The sequence below is a fragment of the Rutilus rutilus genome (assembly GCF_951802725.1).
Source record: "Rutilus rutilus genome assembly, chromosome: 12".
In the NCBI taxonomy this organism is placed as follows: domain Eukaryota; kingdom Metazoa; phylum Chordata; class Actinopteri; order Cypriniformes; family Leuciscidae; genus Rutilus; species Rutilus rutilus.
In genome coordinates, this window is record NC_140217.1 from 13,427,910 (window position 1) to 13,449,187 (window position 21,278).

The window sequence follows — 21,278 nt, forward strand, 5'->3', positions numbered from 1 at the left end:
TCATTCAACTTTCGACCTAAAACCCATGTTGAACTTGCAAAACCTACAATCAAATCTGAGATTTCTCAACGGCAATCGGGTGAAAGAGACAAATTTAGCCGTCTAGCCCCATTGACTCCCATTCATTTTGCACTCATGGCGAGCGCCCCCCAGTGGAACTCTGGTGGTACTACAACCAAAATTCGGTACAATAGGGCTTAATAGGGAGTGGACAGGCTCTCCGTAGACGGGCTCTGGTGTGGATTTAAAGTCCCCGTGAACCGGAAGTTGCAAACGACTTTTCTCCAGTGCTGTGACGTATTTCCCAGTGAAAAGGAATATTGAACAGAGGGCAGGGTTTTACTCTAGTGCTCCTCCTCTCCATCTCTCGCTCATTACAGACTAACGATTTGAGGGGAGTGGTTAAGCGTTTCTCAACCCAAGCCGTCAAGCATACGTCATCAGGGAAGGTCCTCCAATGCAGAGGGGAGGGGCATTTTCAGATTTTGATTAAAGATTACGAAGCCAAAACATTTTTTTCCGTGTTTTAACTTGCACGGATTAATTGTTCACCACAAGACTAGTAATATGCGCTAACAAAGTAAATAGGGTCCATTTTGATTTCAGTTGGACTTTAAGCGTCGCAGCTTTCTATTTCATTTTAGTGATATTAAGTTAGGTTTGTTTTTTTAATTTGATCTGTATTTACCTGCTGCTACTACTTTGTCGACAGAAGCTTTTAGGAGCACAAGAGATCTATTCAGTCTATTCAGGTGTACTTGTACATTAAAGTACTGTATATAATACTTAAAATATTGTAGTGTCCAATGTTTTCAGAGAATATTTGCTTATTCCTGATGATTATTCTGCATGTTAGGCTCTGATTAGGTTGAGCTGTTACAATTTAAAGAGAATACTAGCAAACATGTGTGATATATTCAGCGTCAAGAAAGTTTCACTTCAGGTAATCAAGGTTGGCAAACATGGCCATCACACAACTCATTGTTAGCATGATATACATTTACACCATCAAAATTAATGATCACTTAAATAAGAGGAATTTAAACAATATGAAAATTACAATCGTGGCCTGTTGTCAGATGATACAGACCTCAAAGGGCATTTCATTACATATGTCACACAAAGAATGTTCTTGTTGCCATTTTTTTATTGATAATTGTATTTAGTTATTTCATTTAATTAATACTATCTTCTAACATTTAAAATTGTAAATATATTTTAACAATCATCAACCGTTTCAGTTCAGTTGATATTGAAAATATGAATTCAAATAAATGTTAATTCTTTATTGTCACTAAAGCATATACACAAGTATCAGAGTGAAAGTCTTGGATGCAATTATGTTGTGACAGGAAAGACCAGAATCCACAAAACATTAACTGCATACTATACATGTAATGCACAGTATTCTCATGATATACATTACTATACAAAATGCACAATTACAAATACAGAATACATTTTAAAAATTCATATACATTTTAAATGATGCAATGATTCTTTGAACAGTTCCTGTTGCAGTACAAGTAGCAAAGCAGCACTGGATACAAGCAGTACAAGGATAGTCCACCCAAAACATGAGCATTCTCTCATCATTTACTCACCTTCATGCCATCCCAGATGTATATGACTTTCTTCTTCACATAAACATAGACAAAGAGTTTTAAGGAAATAATCCATCTCTGTGAGTCCATAATACAAGTGGATTGTAACCAATGTACGTAAGACAGTTGGTCGGAAGTGATTTTTAATAGTTAAAACAGTTTACAATATTAGTATTTCTTTTATCTAGCCTATTGTTTCACTTCAGAAGGCATTGATTCATCCACTGAGGTCGCATGGAATACCGTCACGGTCACTGTGTGTGGTTTTTAAAGGACTCGCAGAGATGGATTACTTTCCTTACAATCTTAAATCGTGTTTATCAGTAGGAAGAAAGTAAAATGCATCTGGGACAGCATGAGGGTGAGTAAAATAAGAGAGAATTTTATTTTTGGGTGAACTATCCCCTTAACATTCATATACTGTTGGTATGCTAATCCAAGATCAGCATATAAGAATAAAGTGCAACCTCTTGTGTACTTGTGAACTGTGTTTGTTTTAATCTAGAGGAAATTGAAATATTTGCTAGTTTATAATATTAAAATAAAATAAAATAAATCAGGGTGTCTGAAGATCAAGATCCCAGTCATACAAAGGTGATGTGTCTGAACAAAGTAAGATTATTGTCTGATGGGGACAGTGGATCTCTGGTACTATCACTCCATCCTCAGCATCAGAATTTTGTTTATGGAAAAGTTGCTCCACTCCCTGGAAAAAGAGAGAGGAAATGTATTATAATCTAACAATACAAACTGCTTTGAACTCCCACATACAGTAACAAGTTGCAGACTTAAAATATTTATTCCAAACAAATTATATAAATGTTTTAAGGGATTTTACAGTACTAAATATTTACCTCGGAGTCATGCAGCATTTATCATCTGTAATACGGTTGTGTAACCAGTAGATGGCTGTATAGCCCTATATATAAACTTATATCCATGGCTGTGTATTCCCTAGTTGCTGGATGTCTTCAGTTATAATTAGGCTACTTGCATGTATTAAGTTTTTAATTTGGACATATATTTATTATTAAAGACTGTTAAAGATTTTAAAAAATTCTAAGAAATGTTCATTTTAAGTGCATTTTTTTGCATTATTATTATTAGTCAAATATGGACACAGAAAAAGCATTTTGTTACTCATACTAGCTACATATAATAGCTTTATCAGTCATCTTTATCACACTAAAGTACGCAGAATAAATATTGCGACCAGGGCGATACTTCAAAATAATTGAGTGTTTACATATATGAATGAGACGTGGTCTGTGGTCAAGTCGTGTCTCTCCTCTTTCAAAAACTCTGCATCGCAAATTAATCAGCAATTGAGAAATTCAGGTTTAAATAGCTTTATCGGCATGGTAAAAAAAGGCTTTACATTGCCAAAGTTGAATCAGGCAGTGATTGACAGCGCTGGTCCTATGGCATCGGTCATTGACTGATACAGTACAGATACTGTACAGTACTCTAGCCCAATGATGTTTGGGGTGGCTGGGGGAAATATGATCTAATCGAAGACTGTAGGCTAACTGAATGTAGATAAACAAGTCATGTAATGATTGGGCTAACAGTCAAATCAAGACAACATGTGTATAATGTTATGGGCTCTCACTGAGCTCTAAAATGCCTCTCCACCTGAAAAAAGCCAGTACTGTATTATAAATATTAGTATAGAATTAAAAAAAAATCTGACTTACCACGAGTAGGCTATCCAGTATCCTGATAGCGACGATGACTAATGATAATGATATCATTCGTCTGTACTATTCCTTCTATAAGAAATCATCTCAACAATATAGTGTAGCAGCAAATAAATACAGATATAAACTTAATATCACTAAAATGAAATAGAAAGCTGCGATTACAGACGCTTAAATCCACACATGTAAACACAACACTGACGTCTTCACTTCCAGGTGAAAAAGCTGTCAATCAAAAACTCATTAGCCAATGAGAACACACTGCCTCTAGCCCCGCCCCCACGAGAGAAATGTGTCAGAACGGCAAACGAAAACTCCAGAAGCGTAAATGAAAACGTACTCGGTTACTTACGTAACCTCGGTTCTCTCTAGAGAGGGAACGAGTATTGCGTAAGAACTTACGCTTGGGGGAAAGTCTCTTTCCGCGAGATACTGAAGCCAAAAATTATCCTTAATTTTTTATATAATGCAAAACGCGTTGCAGCAGCATACAGACATAGGCGAGGCAGCTTGCGCGCCTATTGGCTGCCCTGCGGCAACTGCAGCAGCCTATCGAGAAGGCCCTCTTGACGCCTTGACCAATGGGGGTGCTTCGCGCCCATTTGCATAGCGTCTCGCCGAAATAGGCGTGGCCGAGGGCTATAAATATAGCGTCGAGAGGCTGGTTCACTGGTTTTCATTGCCGGAGCGAACTAGAGCGAACTGCAGGCACGGCAAGGATACGCAGTACTCGTTCCCTATCTAGAGAGAACCGAGGTTACGTTAGTAACCGAGTACGTTCTCTTACGAGAGGTTCTCTCGTACTGCGTAAGAACTTACGCTTGGGGAACACAATGTAAAACACCGTGCGTGCTGAGAGCCAATACCAAAGTCCCAAGGGCATGTGCCCGGGGCCCATATGGTACATGATCATCAGGGACTCACAGAGAGCCCAGGAAGAGAGGCTAAAGCATCATTCCTGAATAAGTAGCATCCCAACAGGGTGCTTTAAGATAATAGTGTTCCACACAGTCAGGGCGAAATTTGGCCTGATCTGATGAAAATTATGGGTCTTACAATTGCCCTCAGGGCTGCATAATTGATCCGTGAGCATTGCTCAAGCAACTCCCAGTATTCTGAGCCGACATCGGGGCAGATAGTACTGGCTTATTAGACCGACAGCAGCTTAGCCTGCAAAGCGGGAACTTCCAGGTTATAAAACCTGATAAATGTAGACGGGGAGGCCCAGTCTGCCGCCATACAGATATCATGTAAAGAAATTCCACTAGACCAAGCCCACGAAGAGGCCATGCCTCTTGTGGAGTGCGCTCTGACACCTAATGGGCATTGTAGGCCCTTAGAGATGTATGCCAGCGCTATGGCATCCACTATCCACCTGGATAGGGTCTGTTTCGTCACAGCTAGCCCTTTAGAGCGCCCGTAGAACGAAACAAATAGCTGCTCTGTCTGTCTGAAAACAGACGAGCGAGACACATAAGCTCTTAATGCCCTGACCGGGCAGAGCAAGCGGCGTCCTTCTCCTCGTCAGGGACCGATAAGGCCGACAGGGAAAAGACCTGGGACCTGAAGGGTGTGTTGATGGATTTAGGAACATACCCGTGTCTCGGTTTGAGCCTGACAATAGAGTAATTTGGCCCAAACTCCATACATGTTATGGAACGCATGTTATGGAGCGCTTGCAAGCGCTTACTGAAAGCGCTTGCAAGTCCCCCACACGCTTTACTGAAGCGAGAGCCAAAAGAAACGCTGTCTTGAAGGACAAGTGTTTGATATCCACAGATTGGATTGGCTCAAATGGGGCACCTTTCATGGCCTCCAGGACCGTGGAAAGGTCCCATATGGGAACTGAAGGAGGTCTGGGAGGGTTTAACCTCTTCGCTCCTCTTAGGAAGCGAATGACCAGATCGTTCTTCCCAAGTGACTGGCCTAGCGTTGGTTTAGCAAACGCCGCTATAGCTGCCACATAAACCTTGAGCGTGGAAGGGGTTCTGCCCTTTTCCAGAAGCTCTTGTAGGAAGGAAAGAACGTCCGTCACCCCACAGTCCTGGGGCGACGCGCCACGAGCTGTGCACCAGCTAGAAAACACAGACCATTTTGAGGAATAGAGCCGTCTCGTAGAGAGCACTCCCGTAGGGAGGTGAGCGGGTACCCATTGATGGCCCACACGTGTAGGGCCCAAAGCTCCGGGCGAGGATGCCAAATCGAGCCCTTGGCCTGGGTGAGGAGGTCTCTCCTCAGCGGTATCGGCCATGGGGCAGAGCTCGCTAGTTGCATCAGAACTAGGAACCAAACCTGGTTTTTCCAGAACGGAGCTACTAGTAGCACCGAGCATCCACTTTCCCTGATCCGCTCTATTACCTGAGGTATGAGCGTAATGGGGGGAAAGGCATAGAGCGGGCAGCGGGGCCATACGTGAGCCAGCGCGTCCCTGCTCTTGGAGAAGTATATCGGGCAGTGAGCGTTTTCTTGAGACGCAAACAGGTCTATACTTCCGCTTTGCCGAACTTCTTCCACAGCAATTGGACTGTCTGTGGATGTAGGGACCATTCTCCTGCCGGAACATTGTTCCTGGACAGTCTGTCTGGTCCCAGATTCAAGTGGCCGGGCACATGGGCTGCTCTTAGCGAGCGCAAATTGTGCTGGGCCCAGACCAGGAGGTGTTCCGTCAGCCTGTGAAGGGTTCGGGATCTGACACCTCCCTGGTGATTTATAAAGGCCACCACCGCCATGTTGTCCGAACGGACTAAAACGTGGTGTCCTGCTATCTGGGGATAGAAGCGCCTGAGCGCTTTGTCGACTGCCATTTATGTGTATAAGCTTTTCCCATTCTGACCATAGGCCAAAGAACGGTCTGCCCTCGAGCAGCGCTCCCCATCCCGAGGTGGAGGCGTCCGTGGACACCACCTTCACACTCGAGGAAGTCCCCAGGCTTACTCCTGACCGGTACCAGTCGGTCGCCGTCCAAGGTTTCAGAGCTGAAACGCATTTCTGATCGACCTTGAGGCGAACACGACCGGAAGTCCACGCTCGGCGCGGCACATGCGCTTGTAGCCAGAACTGTAGTGGGCGCATCCGAAGGAGGCCCAGCTGAAGCACTGGCGATGCTGCGGCCATGAGGCCCAGCATCCTTTGAAACTGTTTGAGCGGGACCATAGTGCCGCAGCGGAAGCTTTCCGTCATGCGCTGAACGGCCAGTCTGCGTTGTGGCGATAACTGAGCTGTCATAGACAGCGAGTTCAGGTCTGTGCCCAGAAAGGATATTTCCTGACTGGGAGACAGCGAGCTCTTCGCCCAATTGACTGTGAGACCTAATTTCTCGAGGTGCTCGAGCAAAACGGTCATGTGTTCTATGAGCTCTGTACGAGACTGGGCCAGAACTAGCCAATCGTCCAAGTAGTTCAAAACTCGCATCCCCGAATTTTCAGGGGAGCGAGGGCGATGCACTTCGTGAACGTATGGGGTGCTAAAGACAGGCCGAACGGTAGGACTGTATACTGATATGCCTGGCCCTCGAAGGCGCATCTCAAAAATCGCCTGTGACGTGACGCTATTTGTATCTGGAAATACGCGTCTTTCAGATCTATCGACGCAAACCAGTCCCCCTGGCGAATTTGCGAGAGGATTTGTCTGGTCGTGATCATTCTGAAAGGGCGCTTCGAAAGCGCTCTGTTCAGCCGTCTTAGATCTAAAATGGGTCTGAGACCCCCGTCTTTTTTCGGTACCAGGAAATACAGCGGGGAAAATAAGTATTGAACACGTCATCATTTTTCTCAGTAAATATATTTCCAAAGGTTCTATTGACATAAAATTTTCACCAGATGTTGGTAACAACCCAAGTAAGCCATACATACAAAGAAACAAACAAAAATTAGTTCAGAAATTAAGTTATGTGTAATAATGTGAAATGACACAGGGAAAAAGTATTGAACACATGAAGAAAGGGAGGCGCAAAAAGGCATGGAAAGCCAAGACAACTGCTGAAAACTTACAGTAATTAAAAAGCAATCCAGCCCCCTGTCCGTGCAAATTAATAACAGCTGGTTCAGTCCCAAATGATGGCCTACAAAAAGGTCTCATTGCCAAGGTGTCACACAAGACACATCTCATGATGGGTAAAAGCAAAGAGCTGTCTTAAGACCTTCGCAACCTAATTGTTGCAAAACATAATGATGGCATTGGTTATAGGCGCCATTCTAAGCTTCTGAATGGTCCAGTGAGCACTTTTGGGGCCATAATACGGAAATGGAAAGACAATAATTTCACCATAAATTTGCCTCGACCAGTGCTCCTCGCAAGATTTCTGATAGAGGAGTGAAAAGAATAATCAGAAGAGTTGTCCAAGAGCCAACACCAAGTTGTATGGTGTTTTTAGGGTAATGTGCACTGCCATTTCTCCTCCAAATATGGTGTGTATTATGGCATCCAAACAGTTCAGTTTTGCTCTCATGTGACCACACTATATTCTCCCAGTATTTCACTGGCTTTTCCAAATGTTGTGCAGCAAGCTTCGACATGCTTTTTCTTCAGTAATGGAGTCTTGCGTGGTGAGCGTGCATACAGGCCATGGAGGCAGTGGAGTGCATTACTTACTGTTTTCTTTGAGACAACAGTACCTGCTATCTGCAGGTCTTTTTGAAGCTCTCCACAAGTGATCCTTGGCTCTTGGACAACTCTTCTGATTATTCTTTTCACTCCTCTATCAGAAATCTTGCGAGGAGCACTGGTCGAGGCAAATTTATGGTGAAATGATTGTCTTTCCACTTCCGTATTATGGCCCCAAAAGTGATCACTGGACCATTCAGAAGCTTAGAATGGCGCCTATAACCAATGCCATCATTATGTTTTGCAACAATTAGGTTGCGAAGGTCTTGAGACAGCTCTTTGCTTTTACCCATCATGAGATGTGTCTTGTGTGACACCTTGGCAATGAGACCTTTTTGTAGGCCATCATTTGGGACTGAACCAGCTGTTATTAATTTCCACTGACAGGGGGCTGGATTGCTTTTTAATTACTGTAAGTTTTCAGCAGTTGTCTTGGCTTTCCATGCCTTTTTGCGCCTCCCTTTCTTCATGTGTTCAATACTTTTTCCCTGTGTCATTTCACATTATTACACATAACTTAATTTCTGAACTTATTTTTGTTTGTTTCTTTGTATGTATGGCTTACTTGGGTTGTTACCAACATCTGGTGAACATTTCATGTCAATAGCACCTTTGGAAATATATTTACTGAGAAAAATGATGACGTGTTCAATACTTATTTTCCCCGCTGTATATATAGTAATAGCAATAGAAATAGTATATCATATTTTTAGGGCTATATACTTCTATACTATATACAAACTTTTTTTTTTTTAAAGAACTTCTTTGGAAAGGTTCTGTGTTTAGAACTCAAATGGAGCTGAATACAATGTCCGAATTGGTAGATGCAATAATCCAAATTTTCAAAAAGAAATATTAAAAGGCTTGTGTGGCCTGGAGGATAAATACACAATGAGCTTCAGGATATTTTTTTATAATACTGGCCAAAACATAGCCATGAAGCTATGAAGCTTAATAAAAGTGGCAGCATGGTAAGTCCATGCTAAAGCCCAATTTATACTTCTGCGTCAAACTCACGCCGTAGCTATGTCATTGGCCGTGTAGCACGCGTACCCTTCGGCGTACCCTGATGTGCACCTCTCCAAAAATGTAACCATGCTCCCTCTGCATGTGTAATTGCGCGTCAACACGGACAACGACGCAGAAGTATAAATGAAAACCAACGCGTAGTCTATAGCGTAGAGGCTCCGGCGTAGGTCCAATGCAGAAGTATAAATAAAGCATTAAGCATGGTTGCCTTGCAGCAAGAAGGTCCCTGGTTAGGGCTAACACAGAAGGCCTACCACTACTGTGATTTGCTCAGATTGAGTGGAAAGTCATTATCAAGCCAAACCATGCTATAGAAATACTTTTTTTTCAGAATACACCAACTTGTTCAGAGTCACAACTTACAGTTGTCTTTTTGTGGGTACATGCTCACATTGGAGTGGAGGGTGATAAGGTGTTTGATAATATAGGTAATATAGGCTCTTAAACACCCCAAAATTTAAGGATTTATTTAAAGTAGGCTAGTTGTCAAAAAGACGTGGCAAGAGATATGGGATAAAGTAAAAAGAGCAGTTTATGGCAGTAGCAGGAATGTATGAATATACATTGAATATAGTAGGCTACATAAATGCATGAATATAGCATGTAGGCCTACTCTGCTCTCAATAAATTAATTTATATAATAAGAAAGCGTGATTTCGGCAATTGTAATAAATGTGGATTTTTAGAAACTGTGCATGTGCTTATAAAATGTATAAGGCATAAAGAATCAAAAAAGAAATAGCTTTGTATAATAGAGATACCCCCTCCCCCCACTACAACAACGCTTTACACTCCATCCCAATAGGTGGCGGAAATGCACCAACAGTTAGTTTCCCAACCGCTATTAAGCTTAGAAGAAGAAGACACGCTACTGCAGTGAATAAGCATTTTAGTTCATTCGTCGTAGGTTTAAGACGTCACTGTATGCTCAATGTTTACTTCCCAAGAAAAATATTTTTGATTATACAGCATCCACCAACCGAAAAGTTCATTTTATGGTACAGAAACAATGATGAAGATCTTTCTGGAGGGCGTGGAAAAGTTTGTTGTTATCACGTGATATACCTCTAATGTTTGATAAACTATTTCTTTTTTAACCTCCAGTTTGGTTTTGACGTTCAAAAGTTATTTTCAAAGAATGCCTCAACCTAAATACAGAAAGATTGCTGTATTGGGGTATCGGTCAGTTGGTAAGTGTTTGATATACATTTTTGAGTAGGAAGTATTTGGTGTTATGTAGTCGTTAAGTTAGCAGAGTTCTTGCAATTATTTCATTAACGTTACATTTCATTTGAGCTGTTTACTGGTTTCCAGCCAGTTTAAGTTTTAAGTATTTACAAATTTACGTATTTACTTCGATGCTGTCAACAAGCTTCTAAACGCGCAGCAGCATTTGGCGACATAATGGAAAAGCGCATGGTGCTGGCAAGAATTAGCAACGTGCTTCTTCAGTCAGATCACGCGCGATATGCCGACCAATACTCGAATATCATCAATCGGGCAATTTTAGTAACATGTAAGCATGTCTTAATATTGATCTGTAACGCGATGCCCTTCCTTTATAACCAATTATTCGATTAGCTAAAAAGAAATCGCTTTCCGTTCCACCTTAAATGACGCTACGCTACGTGTCGATGTGAATGGCGCTGTGTCCATAAAGGGATTTAAAGCGCTCATTCTCGGTCATTTTCAAGGGTACGTAAAAAATGACACTGTGGAATGGTAAACAGTGTAGTGCCCTATCAAGTTTTTTTGGGATAATACAGAATGAGTAGACCCCGAATTGCACTGTAACATTTGTAATGGTCGTGTGAAATTGACATGTACGATAACAAAGAATAAGCTGTCCTGTTGCATCTTCTCTAGGCAATTTGAGTCTGCGTTTCTCCGTCAAAGTTTGAACAATTGTTACGGTACCATTTTGTTTTAATTAGCCCACAAACTTTACATTTGTGACTACATATGAATGAACCAAGGTTTATTTTAGTATCTCCCCGTGTGGATAATTTTCAAGGGTGCGTGTAATATGAGGGCTGTTACAAAAATGCCAAATTTGAAGAATTATTACTGTGCCATCTCAGAAATCAACATTTCAAAATCAAATGGTTCTAACAATACTGTAAATGTAGATATTTTAAGCCACCATACATGAGAATCATTTTTGTTTATGTTAGCCGTGTTTGGTTTTATGTGGAAACTGTGTATTTGTAGATGAATATACACATATATGCATAGCTTTATCTTGCACGCCCATCGACCTGTGAAATCTTGTATATTTGATGTATTGCCTCTTGAAGTGGCAGGTCTTGTGGTGTTGTTTGCAGATTGGTGCCATTAGGTCTGCAGGTTGTCTGCGAGTTGAGGGCAGCACACTATATCTCCCTTGCTCTACCAAAATTTTGACATGCAGTGAGTCATGAAGTTAAATGATAATGTAAAAGCACATTAGTGTGATATTGTTTGCATCCATTAAAATGAAATGCTCAATGGCAGTAGTTGTATTGAATTAGGGGAAAGCTGTAAAGTTAATTGCTCAAATGTGATATATATATATTATTATAATTTTGTACTTTGTTTGTTCAATGTGTTATGAACAAACTGTTTAATCTTTGTACTTTGATACAAGGTCACACTGTATCAGTTCTCATTATCATATTTAACACAAAGATGCCGAAAGGAAATGGGCAGAAGGTTCAATGAAAGTGGCATGTGAAGGCCAAGTATGGTAACCTATACTCGGAATTTGTCCTCTGCATTTAACCCATCCAAGTTAGTGAACAGACATCCGGAGCAGTAGGCATTTTTTGCTGTGACACCTGGGGAGCAATTGGGGGTTAGGTGCCTTCCTCAAGGGCACCTCAGTCGTTTCCTGCCGGCAACCTTCGGATTACCAGTCTGACTCTCTAACCTTTAGGCCACGATTGCCCGACCCATCTATATTTACCCAATACCCATATGTGAAGTTCATGGGTTCATTAAAAACGGTACGCTAAAAATGTTCAAAAGAAATTGGGCAGAAGGAACAATGAAATGGCAACTTATTTTTTACCATCCCATACTGTATGTTGACTTAATGGAATCATACAAAATTGGTATTAGCGTTCAAAATGTGTATTTTCACAATGCATTATGCCTTGTATCAAGCCAGTGTCATATTTAATGCACCCATGAAAATGACTGAGAAACTTTTTCACCGAATTGGGCAGAGGTTGCAATATCATCTGTATCATCTGTATTTGTGAAGTTCATGGGTCCATAAAAAAAGAAAAAGAATGCTCTGACAGTATCAGTACATTTACATGTGTTGGTGGCATACTCTTCACCTGCCTATACATAATGTGGCTTGATCAGTAAGCAGCTTTCTCAACACTTCAACATTCTTTCCATTATAATAAAATAATAATAATATTTAATGTCATTCAAAACCCTTATAATAGCTGTCTCTGTTTTTGTTACTAATTATTTTTAACATTACTTTAATCATTTTTATTTATTTTACAACAGGAAAATCCTCCCTCACAATACAGTTTGTAGAAGGACAATTTGTAGATTCCTACGACCCTACTATCGAAAACAGTGAGTACTGAAATACTTTGACCTACTATATTACTAATATTATAGCCTGCATGACTCTAAAATGCCATGATGGGCAAATACATTAAATTTAGTAGCTAGCAACTAGTAGATCCTAGTTTTAAGACCGTTGATTCATCCATGATCAATATGTAGAAGAATCAATCACAGTATTGTACAAAAGTATGAGTGGGCTAGACTGGTTCTGGCCAGTGTGGTGCCTTGGGCACAATCAATCATTGAATCATGGGCACTAATTTGGGAGAACCCATGCCTCTTTCCATGTGAAATAAACCCTGTCCTTTAGTCTGTAGAACTACATATTATAACCAGGTTTGTTTATTATTATTAATTTATAGTTTTGTTGTTTTGCTTGTTTCTTTTGCATTTTAGTTTATTTTAATGTTTAGGCAAGTTTAGTGTGCATTATGTTATAACATTAATTATTCATTAACAAACATTGTTACATAATGCTTAACAAATCAAATAGTAATTAATTTAAATGAATTTAAGTAAAAAGGAGGAAACAAAATTAGTGTATTTCATCAAGTGATCAGTAATGGTTGCTATTGTTTTAGTGACAGCTTAACTAATTATGAAATTTGATGCTGAAATGTCATATCATGTATGTGTTTCTGTCATTTATAATGAGGTTTTCATGCCTGCTTGTGTTTTCTCAGTATGGTGACTGAATTGTGGAAATTCATACAACTACATGACATTTGCTCCCCAATTTAAAATATTTTTGTTTGTCTTTAAGCTTTTAATAAAATGGTGTCTGTGAATGGCCAGGATTTCAATCTCCAGTTAGTTGACACTGCTGGACAGGTAAGACCCCCTACAATTTTTCTATTTAAATCTTTTTCTTTTTTCATCATTTTTCATACCAGTTGTTCCCCTCCCCTTTTCTGTTTAGGATGAGTATTCCATTTTCCCCCAGTCTCATTCTATGGATATTCATGGTTACGTTCTGGTGTACTCTGTCACTTCAATGAAAAGGTCAGGTTTTTTTTTTTTTTTTCTTACTTGCATTGGTATTATTCTTTTGTTTTGTTTTCTTTTCTTTTCTTTAGTCATACAACTGGAATGTTTAAATGTTTGGTCTCTTCTGGCCATTTAATTTTAAGTGACAGGTTAATAATGCAAATAAACAAACGTGCATGCTTATGTAATCACTCTTGGTTTCCTTTTTGTTTTTACATTTTTTTCTTCATTCTTGGACTCATCAATATACCCAGTGTTGTTTTTGTGTTTGCATCTTTGTTAGGTTTCTGACTTTGTTTTTCTGTCAGTTCTATTCTTTTTGAGTATAATTTATTGGCCATGAGCTTGAATGGACAAATGTGATGCATGTGTACTATGACTGATCTGTGGTACTTTCTCTTGGTTGTCATCTTTATGCTGTTTCAAACTCAAAATCTTTCGTTGTTGTTTCCAAATTCTTTGATCATTTATTAAATGAACAGCCCTGTTAGGAACATTAGTGCAGTGAATTCGGTCAGGCACACAAGAAGGCGAAGCACTCAGACGTGAGGCTGGAAAATTTGAACTGCACATGCACAGTCCTTGCAGCTGGTCCTGCTGATGATGAAATTTACATCATGGACTGTGCAAGACAGAAGAAAATAAACAACTCTTTAAAGGGTCATAATAGTGCTGGTCATCACATCACAGATTTGAAAAGGCTCATAAAAAGTTATGAGAAGAATTGAAAGGAGAGCATAGGAGGGGAAAGGAGAAGCACAGTAACCTACAACACCAATCAACAGATCTTCTGCACACTAACTATAAAGATGAAGTGCAGATTCAAATGTTTGTGGAGATAAAGACAAAAGAGTTGTGGGCACGGCAGTTCTCTTACATTTTGTACTGCCTAACCAATACATGATAGTGCTTTCTGTGTAAAACTTACCAGTTAGTTCAGAAGAATTGAGCATGCAGACCACGTTTAAGCTTTAGTCAGCAACACTAGTTTCCTAAACATGAAACGCAAATATTTTTTTTCAAATAACGTTGTTGAAACAGAAGTAGTGTGCACAATTTCAAGGCAGCTTACTCAAAACAACAAACTAATTATTATTAAAACTAAACCCTCAAAGGCTAATCATGAATGACATCTCCAATTTACAGATTTGATGCCATTTATGACCAAAATTTCTGTTTCAAATGTGCAACAACATATTTAAATCTTACCAGATATATGCACTAATTCTACTTGGTACATGTATCAAACTGTTGCATTAGTGTACTAATTAAACTTTGGGGCTGTTTACACGACACCATTTTCAGCTAAAAATGGGAAACTTTTTTTATGCGTTTTGGCCATTCATTTACACGACATCTGCATTTTGAGGGCCTGAAAACGTAAACTTTTGAAAATGATAGCGTTATTGTCTCTGTGTAAACAACAAAAATGTGAATTTGTGAAACGGAGACATTCATATGACCTGTTCAGTGTACAGGCACGTAGTGTTCTTTACAAAATGACATTGCCAACCACTGGCTTTTTAGTAATTTTCACATATCTGTGTGAGCAGGGATCGTTTTGACAAAATCGTTTATATGCGGAAAACGCGAAGGAAAAACTTTTCCATTTTTAGTACAATGTTGTTGTGTAAATGTACTCTATTTAGTAGAGTAAAAATAAAAACATTTGAAATATGACATCTCTTTTTGTTATAACCACTATGACTGCCATACCATATACTATACTATAGAATGCTGAAACCATAAACACTGGCTCTGTCAACCCCTTTTACTCTGGCATGGTTCTGGTGCAGGTTACTGACTAATATTTTGGGCTGGAAAAATCGATTCCACTAATTGTTATGGCAGTCTCCCTGAGCAATGTAATAACATTGCAATGCATTACTCTCTAGGTCTTAATATGTTAAATTGCATGAGCGAGAATGAATCTGCAGGTTCAGTTTCTGTCTCAGTCTCAAGCAAGTACTTGAAGAGATTACCGACAGTTTACAGCCAGATCTGCCGGTACACAAGAATGACTTCTGGTACCGTGAACAACATAATGCAGAAGTGCTGCTTACACAAACACTGACACATCATATTTGTTTTTGGACTGGTTATGTAGTCACATAAACGACACTTATATCACCTTGTATCAACTTTTGTATCAGAAGTCTGTGGAGAAACAGGGCTGGTTCTAGACAGGCTTTATTTCGCCCAGGGAAACACTGGTCAAGAACAGGATTGGCACCAGAAATATATTTTATTGTTTGTTTTAAAGCAAAATCAATTTCATATTGTATTAATATTTTGTATTTTTCAAAACCATTGTACTATTTTTCAATACCATTATACTAACACTAGTATTGGCTGAGAAGTAGTACCTTTATTTAACCTTAATTTTTGATATGGGTTATTTTTCTTCTGATTGTAAGGGCCTAGATGCTTATTTGAATATTTCTCAGAGGCCAACACAATGTAAACATAATCCGCTCTGTTTTCAGTTTTGAAGTTGTGCAGGTTCTTCATGACAAGCTTCTTGATATGGTTGGAAAGATACAGTAAGTGTGGTTTAAACTCATGAACATATGGTCAAAATATTACACATGGTCATAAAACATGTTGTCATAAATATTACATATTTACCCAGGGTACCTACTGTTCTAGTTGGGAACAAAAAAGACCTTCACATGGAAAGGTAAGCATAACTATATATTCACCTATTCACCTTTAGGGACCAAGCACTTAAACCCTATTATATTGCTATTTTTTGATGGTGTTGGCTTAATTATTTTTATTCTATTTTACATTTTTGTAGAACTAAATTGTGTAGAACTTCAAATTTGTGTTAAACTTGGTAGAATAGTCTAAAATCCCACCACTTGTCGAACATACGCCCATCAGTCTTGACGGGTAGCGCTATTATAAAGCCTTTGATGTTTTTGCCATAAGACATACTGGATCTCAGTTTTACCCAGCCAGTCATATTGCCTTTCGGTCATTTTAAATTATATTTAATAGGTACTTCTGCAAACAGGGTTCCCTTGCTTTTTGAAAGTACTTGAATTTCAGACACATAGGATTCAAGGCCTGGAAAGTCTATGAAAACAAACACAGGTCTTTGAAAGTGTTTGAATTAAACTTGAAGTAACATTTGTTAGAGTAGAATGGTGCTATTACAAAAATTGGCCTTTATGCACTGCAAAAGCCAGAATGAAACCGCGTTTCTGATGAGGAGGAAAACGGGGGAAAGCGGCGTGAGTGCGTGGATCATGATCATGAGCAGTGCCAGCAGGGAAGGGCAAATTCAGTGATGCTTGGTTGACTCAGTATTGAGCTATTAAAAATTGGCTAATCAAAATTCCAATGAATAATCCCTAATAAAGTAGTGTTTATAAGGGCTGTGCTGCTTTGTTAACAGAAGTAAGTTTACAGAAGTTGGGGAAAACAATATATTTCTGCTGTTCCAAAACCGCCATCTACTGTCAGACATTGAAACTGCATTTTCATTCAGCACATCTCCCATTTTTGTTCAGACCAATGCGAAGATCGACCCATATTTTCACACAGTGTTGTAAATATTGATTGATAAGGAGCTAATGTGCTTTAAAAAAGATTATATATCATATTTTTTAATTAATATGTAGCTATAATCATTTATAATTTTGACTCATCCATTTCTTTTCTTTTTTTGTCAACTTGTATTATTTGAACTGTTGTTGAAATCGTCGTTTTTTTTTTTTGTCAAAATAAACTGTAAACTTTTTTACAGTTAATATTGTCCATGTTGGCAGTAACAAACCCACCTTTATTGTCTATATTGTGCTTGATACAAAATAAAAGGTGCTTAAAAAGTCCTTGGATCTGGTGTTCGTGAAAGAGTGGAAACCCTGTTCAAACCCATCCTAGTTTAAAGGGCGTTTGTCTCATTTGCCGTATATAACCATTAGATACTCTTGACAAAATGTTATAAAAAGTAATTGTATTTTCTGTTAATGTATGGCTAAATGAATGACACATTTTTTTTGTAATTAAGTTATTAACATTAAATTCATAAATACTACTCATAAATGTGATTTAATGTCTTTTTGTGCTTTTATTTGTAATATATTCAGCAACAAGGAGTTTATAGATATATAAAGAATATTTATCACATTTCGGACCACAAAATTGTCTTCCAGACTTTAAAACTTTAAGGTTTTCTAACATTTTGTGGTCCCACTCTGTCATGCTCTCTTTTTTGTTGTTTTAATTTAGAGTGATTAAACCTGAAGAGGGCAAGAAGCTAGCTGATTCTTGGGGTGCTGCTTTCATGGAGTCGTCCGCTAAGGAAAATCAGGTAACACCTTCTTCGTATCTTGAATAGGAACTTTTGCTACAGTTAGTTTAACAAAACATTTTGTTGACACATTTCTGTAATAAGCATATATTTGTTTTCTGTACAGTTTGGTCATTTGTGTATATGTTCTCCTTCTTAAAAGAACTTTACATTTTACAGACAGCTGTAGAGGTTTTCAAGAGGATTATTCTGGAAATGGAAAAGGTTGATGGAAACGCCCCATCAGAGGAGAAGAAGTGTGCAGTGATGTAAGGCATGCAGTAAACTCACATGCTGAAGTTAAAAGACACATCACCTTGCCTTTAACTATAACGAAGCAGTTCAGAAATAGGTCTTCTCCTGATTAATTTCCAGATGCGTCAACAAACATTATTCCAAAAAAATCATATTCAGTGTTGGGAATTAAATATTGATGCTATTTGAAGCTCAAATTACTGTAAAAGGTTTTACTTAAAATCTCCCATCTCTGTAACCTTCAGCTTTGATATGTTGACTGACATTTCATGTTTAATCTGACAGGAACTAAACTGTCTGCAACTACTATCTCAATTTATCTCAGCAATACACAGTTGTTCTCATTTTGATTTTATTTTATTTTTTGCTCTCCCTCTGAAACATATTTACTAATTTTACTTCTCTTGTGTAACCAAAAGAAATAAAATGGGAAGTCCATTGAAATTTAGTTTATATAGAGACTGTCATTTAAGATGACACATATGACAACTTAGTGCTGTGCTGCTCCTTTCCTCTTCCTAGTAGAGTATGCGAACAGTGTGGGTATATATATATATATACACACACACACACACAACAGAACCCCAAAAAGATCTACTCTTGTGCACCACCGGTGGTTTTATACACAATCAAGTGTCTGCAAGAATTGTATTCTTTCTAAACCTTCAGTATAAAGTAAATATGAGATCTTTAAAACTTTGTTAGAATGCTATTTGTGAGATTTAGCATTTTTATTTTATTTTATTTCTTTGCATTTTTGTTGGAATTTTTTTGCTTTGATCCAGAAATTAACTTGGTTACCCGTAAAGGTGCCCATGGCATATAAAAGTCCTCATTAAATAAATACATAATAGATAATGCTGAACTTCATACAGACCATTTGCCGTTTGTGAGGGCTAATATTTACATAGTTGCCAAGGACCAGTCAATTCATGATCAACAATTTGCCCCTGTGGCTAACCCTAACCCATGAGCTTAATCACCAACAATATCTCTCTAGAGCAGTTAAGACTGATAATACACCGGCTACTGAAAAATGTTGTTCCAATGCATTTCTTATATCTTTTGCATCATCCTCTCTGCTTCCTATTTAGTAATTGTTAGCGATATTAAATAGTACCATGACATGAATACCATCATGTAATTTCCTGACCCATACTACATTGAATTAGCATTACTGAAGTCCGAAGGTCCTTTAAGATCTGACCTCCTCATTTTCCTGTGAAGTTCAGGGTGCCAGGTTTTTCATTTTTATAATTTTGACAGCCTTCATTACAATTTTAGGGACTTCTGTATATGGAATTTTTGTATGTGGAAAAATAAAACATTTAAAGAATGTGTTTTCTGTTTATTTGTTGTTCTTCCGTTTCCAACTATCAAGAGTTAGTTGGATCTCTCACATCAAAGTTGAAATAGCCAGTCAGGGGTGCATTTGCCATATGATGTAACTTGCTGCCTAACCACCTTATTACAATGAATCGTTGGAGAATATGGTTTGGTTTTGAGTGTGATTTTTACTTTGTCATACTTATGTTGTTCGATTCACGCTGTGATGGAAGGGCTGCGGTCACCATCTTCTGGTGAAAGGCGAGAATTAATTCGGTGTGGTGCTCACAGTGCTTGGGTATCTATAATGGTATCCAGCTGCAGAACCCAGCAGCCACAGAGTGGGAGTCAGAGGCGAAGCTTATACACACAATTTTCTTTTTTAGATGTGAGCTATTTTCACAAATTGATCGGATCGATATCTCCAAACTTTACTTAAAAAAAAATAAAGTACCTGTACAATGATAAATATTTCAAACCAGCCTATTAATCATGCTACACAATCAATAGTTTGTTGTTAGTTCAACGATATACAAATATACAACTTTTTTATTTTAAATAAATGAATAGCCTATATTAAAATGTTACCGTATTCTAGTTTACCATTCAGATTATTATTATGCAATTCAGATTCAGTATTATGTAATATTATTTCCTTCGTGTTCATGTTGTTACAAATAATACTTGTAACATATGATGTGACGTGACATATAGACTTATACAGAACAAGTGAATGAATTGTGCATTTCACTTTATGAAAACCAATATTTTATCAAATATATGATATAAATAGCTATAATAAAAAAAAAAGCCAACTTCATACAAAAATAAATTCATCTTAAAACACATTTGATTTTAAGCCCAATGTATCATAGACTTTCTGCATATGATTAAAATGAATATCCATATTTTCACAAATGCAAAAAAAAACTATGTTCATAAACGTAAATGTTTTATTAGCTATTTATAAATAATAAATACAAAGCATACAGTAATTGTAAAGCTCATTTACAACACCCTATCCAAAAAAGAAAAAGAAAAAAGTGAACTGACCACAGGAAAATAGCCTACAATAAAGTAAATAAAAATAAACGAGAAAGACGTGTGCAGCACAGATTCAATATTTTTGGCAGATAAACACTTTAATCAATACCACGTGACAATATTACAGACAGCTTGTTGCCTTTATTTAATAAAAGAAAATGTTCGGCTCCACTCCTCACTTCCGCCCTGTGGCTACCTGCTAGTCCGAACTGCTGGAGCTCGTTATTAAAGAATAAGCACTAGTAGCAAATAAAGAAGCCTACCTAATGGAATAAAAAGTAATTAGTTGCATATACTAGTGCATTTTAAGGATTAAATGTTAAAACGGCTTGCCAACCCGCAATCGAAAGGAGCTCATGTTGGCTGTTCAAAAGTGCATTTTATTTAATCCCATAATACACTTTAATAGATACAGTTAATGGGGGGGGGGGGGGGGGGTAAAATGCTATTTCATGCATACTGAGTTTTTTACACTGTTAAGAGTTGGATTCCCATGCTAAACATGGACAAAGTTTCAAAAATTAAGTTGTACGTTTGATGGAGTATTTCTGTGCCAAAAATACTCCTTCCGGTTTGTCACAAGTTTCGGAAAGTTTGGCTGAGTCCCAATTCGCATACTATTCATCCTAAATAGTATGCGAAACTAGAATTAGTATGCCCCAAATCGTAGTATGTTGAAATGAGTATTCCAAAGATACCCGGATGGCCTACTATTTCCGGTTAGAATTCGAAGTGCAGATCAATGCACACTCTAACGGCTAATATTGCCCACAACCCATTGCATGCGGGAGGGAGGAGCTTTGTGGTGATGGTGGTGATGTAAACATGGCAGCCGGTGTGGTGAATAATCCGGTCACTTGG

General features: G+C 38.4%; 1 protein-coding gene and 1 long non-coding RNA gene across 3 annotated transcripts; one reads left to right on the forward strand and one right to left on the reverse strand.

Annotated features, from left to right (window-relative positions):
- Positions 1-1,273: 1,273 nt before the first annotated feature.
- LOC311300876 lies at positions 1,274-3,505 on the reverse strand. Its single transcript, XR_014629386.1, has 2 exons — positions 3,302-3,505; positions 1,274-2,310 (listed from the first exon to the last, which is right to left on the reverse strand). It is a non-coding gene; the product is annotated as an uncharacterized lncRNA (long non-coding RNA).
- A 6,264-nt stretch (positions 3,506-9,769) lies between these two features.
- On the forward strand, positions 9,770-19,387 carry rhebl1 (Ras homolog, mTORC1 binding like 1). Of its 2 annotated transcripts, XM_084427004.1 has the most exons (9): positions 9,770-9,933; positions 10,040-10,125; positions 12,440-12,511; positions 13,269-13,336; positions 13,425-13,507; positions 15,979-16,035; positions 16,125-16,172; positions 17,732-17,813; positions 17,973-19,387. In XM_084427004.1, exons 1-9 carry the CDS (start codon positions 9,860-9,862, stop codon positions 18,063-18,065), a joined length of 663 nt encoding a protein of 220 aa, XP_084283130.1. In that variant the 5' UTR covers positions 9,770-9,859; the 3' UTR covers positions 18,066-19,387. The 2 variants fall into 2 exon arrangements, with proteins under 2 accessions (XP_084283130.1, XP_084283131.1); XM_084427005.1 differs by lacking the exon at positions 9,770-9,933 and having other exon boundaries at positions 9,940-10,125.
- Positions 19,388-21,278: the final 1,891 nt, after the last annotated feature.